Below are 2,150 nucleotides of genomic sequence, written 5' to 3' on the forward strand. Positions count from 1 at the left end.
CTGAGTGCGAGCGCGTGGAGGAGCAGCGGGTGTGTCGGCGAGTGGCGAAGAAAGTTGCTGCTGTTTGCATGCGGACAGTTGTGGGGTTTGAAGAGTTCAGCTGCATGCAGCAGCAGCAGCAGCTGCAGTGCCGGCCTGTTGCAGTGCAGGTGCGGGGTGTATGTACAGTGCAGGTGGAAGCAGCAGAAAGCTACCCGTGCATGCAGCCGCAGCAGCAGCGGCAGTGCCGCAACGTGAAAGTTGCTGTTGCTGCTTCCTGCAGCAGGAAGGTGAAGCAGCAGCAGCCGTACCCCTGCATGCAGCAGCGGCGCGTGCGGCGCTGCGAGCTGCAGCAGGTGCAGCCGCCGCCGCAGCAGCAAATCTGCACCGAGCTGCAGCAGCAGCAGCAGCAGTACCCCTGCACGAAGCCAGTGAAGGCCGTGCAGTGTACGTACACCCCAAAGACCTGCCGCCGCAAAGTCCAGAAGCAAGTTCAAGTCCCCTGCAGCAAAACGGAGTGTGCTGCAGCAACAGTTGCTGCTGCTGCAGTTTGCATGCGCCCCGTCACCCGCACTGTCACCTACCCCTGCCCCCGCACCGTGCTGCAGCAGCAGTGCAGGCTGCAGCAGCAGCAGCAGCAAACCACTTGCTACCGCACGCAGCTGCAAACCAAAAGAGTTCCTTGCCAGCAAATTTCTTATCAAACTGTCTGCAGCCCCAGGGCCCCCCAGCCCTGCAGCAAACACACTTGCGCAGTCCACAAGAAGCACAAAGCCAAGTACTGATGCAGCAGCAGCAGCAGCAGCTGCTGCTGCTGCTGCTGCGGCAGAAGCAGCAGCAGCGGCAGCACAAGCAGCGGCAGCAGCAGCAGAAGGAGCAGAAGCTGCAGCACGGCAGCAGATGCGGCAGCAGCTGCAGCAGGTGTGAATGCTGCTTCTGCTGCAGCTGCTGCAGCAGCAGCAGCAGCAGCAGGAGTGATTGCTGCTTGCTGCTGGTGCAGCAGAAGTAAATGCGGCTGCTGCTGGTGCAGCAGCAGCGGCGGCGCCAGGGAGAGAGGTCGGCAGCGTAGGGGAAGAACGCGGCGCAGTGAAAGACAGCAGCAGCAGCAGCAGCAGCGGCAGCAGAAACAGCAGCAGGAGCAGCAGCCAAAACTTCCGTTATCTATATATCTGCAGCCAGTGCTGCTGAGTTGGCATTTGCAGCACTTCGCATTTTCCAGGCAAGAGCCTGTTACAGCTTGCTGCTGCAGCAGCAACTGCAGCAGCAGCAGCAGCAGCAGCAGATTGCTGACTGCTGCAGACGCAGCTACTGCAGGCGTCTTTGAATGCAGACTGAAATTAATATTCCAAACGCCCCAAACCCTAAACCCTAAACCCTAAACCCTAAACCCTAAAGCGCTTCTTTGAATGCAAGCTGGACTGACCAGCTGCCGCTTCTTCAGCAGGACAACTCCACAATCAAATCTATTTCTACTTTTTAATTATAATTATAATTTTATTTTATTTTAATTGTATTTTAATTATATTTCAATTATGTTTGAATTATATTTTAATTTATAATTTTGTTTTTGTTTTTATTTCCATTTCCAATCCCAGCAAACGGCATGCAGACACCTGCCTATACACCCCAGCACCAAGCACTCAAAATAAAAGTTGAAAGCGCACTTGTGTACTTTCCGCTGCTGCTGCTGCTGCAGCAGTAGCAGCTGCTGCTGCTGCAGCAAATGCGGCCTAGGCAGCAGCGGGGGGACTAATTTGCTGCAGTAGCAGCAGCAGCAGCAGCCGTTCTGCTGCTTGGCGTGATAGGGCTGCTGCTCCAGCAGACGGGCAGCACTCCCCCCTTCATTTGCTGCAGCAGCTTTCGTATCTGTTGCTGCTGCTGCTGCTGCTGCGGCTGGTGCGGCTGCTGCGGCACGACCTTGAGGTCCATAGGGTCTCGCTGCTGCTGCTGCTCTGCTGCAGCAGCAGCAAACGAAATCGCCTGCTGCTGCAGCCACAAAGCCTCCAGCTGCCCCGGGCCTATAAACTGCTTTTGCTGCAGCGGCTGCTGCAGCACTGCGGTGTACAGACACCCTCTTGCTGCCTCGGCAAGTTGCTGCTGCTGCGTCGCCAGCAGCTGCAGCAGCAGCGCAGCAGCCTGCTGCTGCTGCCGATGAAGCACACGCCGCCTAC

At 56.9% G+C, this 2,150-nt stretch overlaps 2 protein-coding genes across 2 annotated transcripts in view; one reads left to right on the plus strand and one right to left on the minus strand.

The window, feature by feature from the left end:
• The window catches only part of ETH_00043260 (uncharacterized protein), a gene marked incomplete at both ends in the record, with an annotated part of 5,470 nt that extends 4,564 nt beyond the window's left edge, over nt 1–906 (plus strand). Inside the window, 2 exons of the mRNA XM_013375257.1 lie at nt 150–426; nt 695–906. Coding sequence (XP_013230711.1) covers nt 150–426; nt 695–906 — 489 coding nt within the window. The remainder of the gene's footprint in view (nt 1–149; nt 427–694) is intronic.
• An 822-nt stretch (nt 907–1,728) lies between these two features.
• Nucleotides 1,729–2,150, minus strand: part of ETH_00043265 (uncharacterized protein) — a gene marked incomplete at both ends in the record, with an annotated part of 3,196 nt that continues 2,774 nt past the window's right edge. The window contains one exon of the mRNA XM_013375258.1: nt 1,729–2,094. Coding sequence (XP_013230712.1) covers nt 1,729–2,094 — 366 coding nt within the window. The remainder of the gene's footprint in view (nt 2,095–2,150) is intronic.

This window comes from Eimeria tenella, genomic scaffold (assembly GCF_000499545.2).
Source record: "Eimeria tenella Houghton genomic scaffold, Eth_scaff2612, whole genome shotgun sequence".
Lineage (NCBI taxonomy): Eukaryota > Apicomplexa > Conoidasida > Eucoccidiorida > Eimeriidae > Eimeria > Eimeria tenella.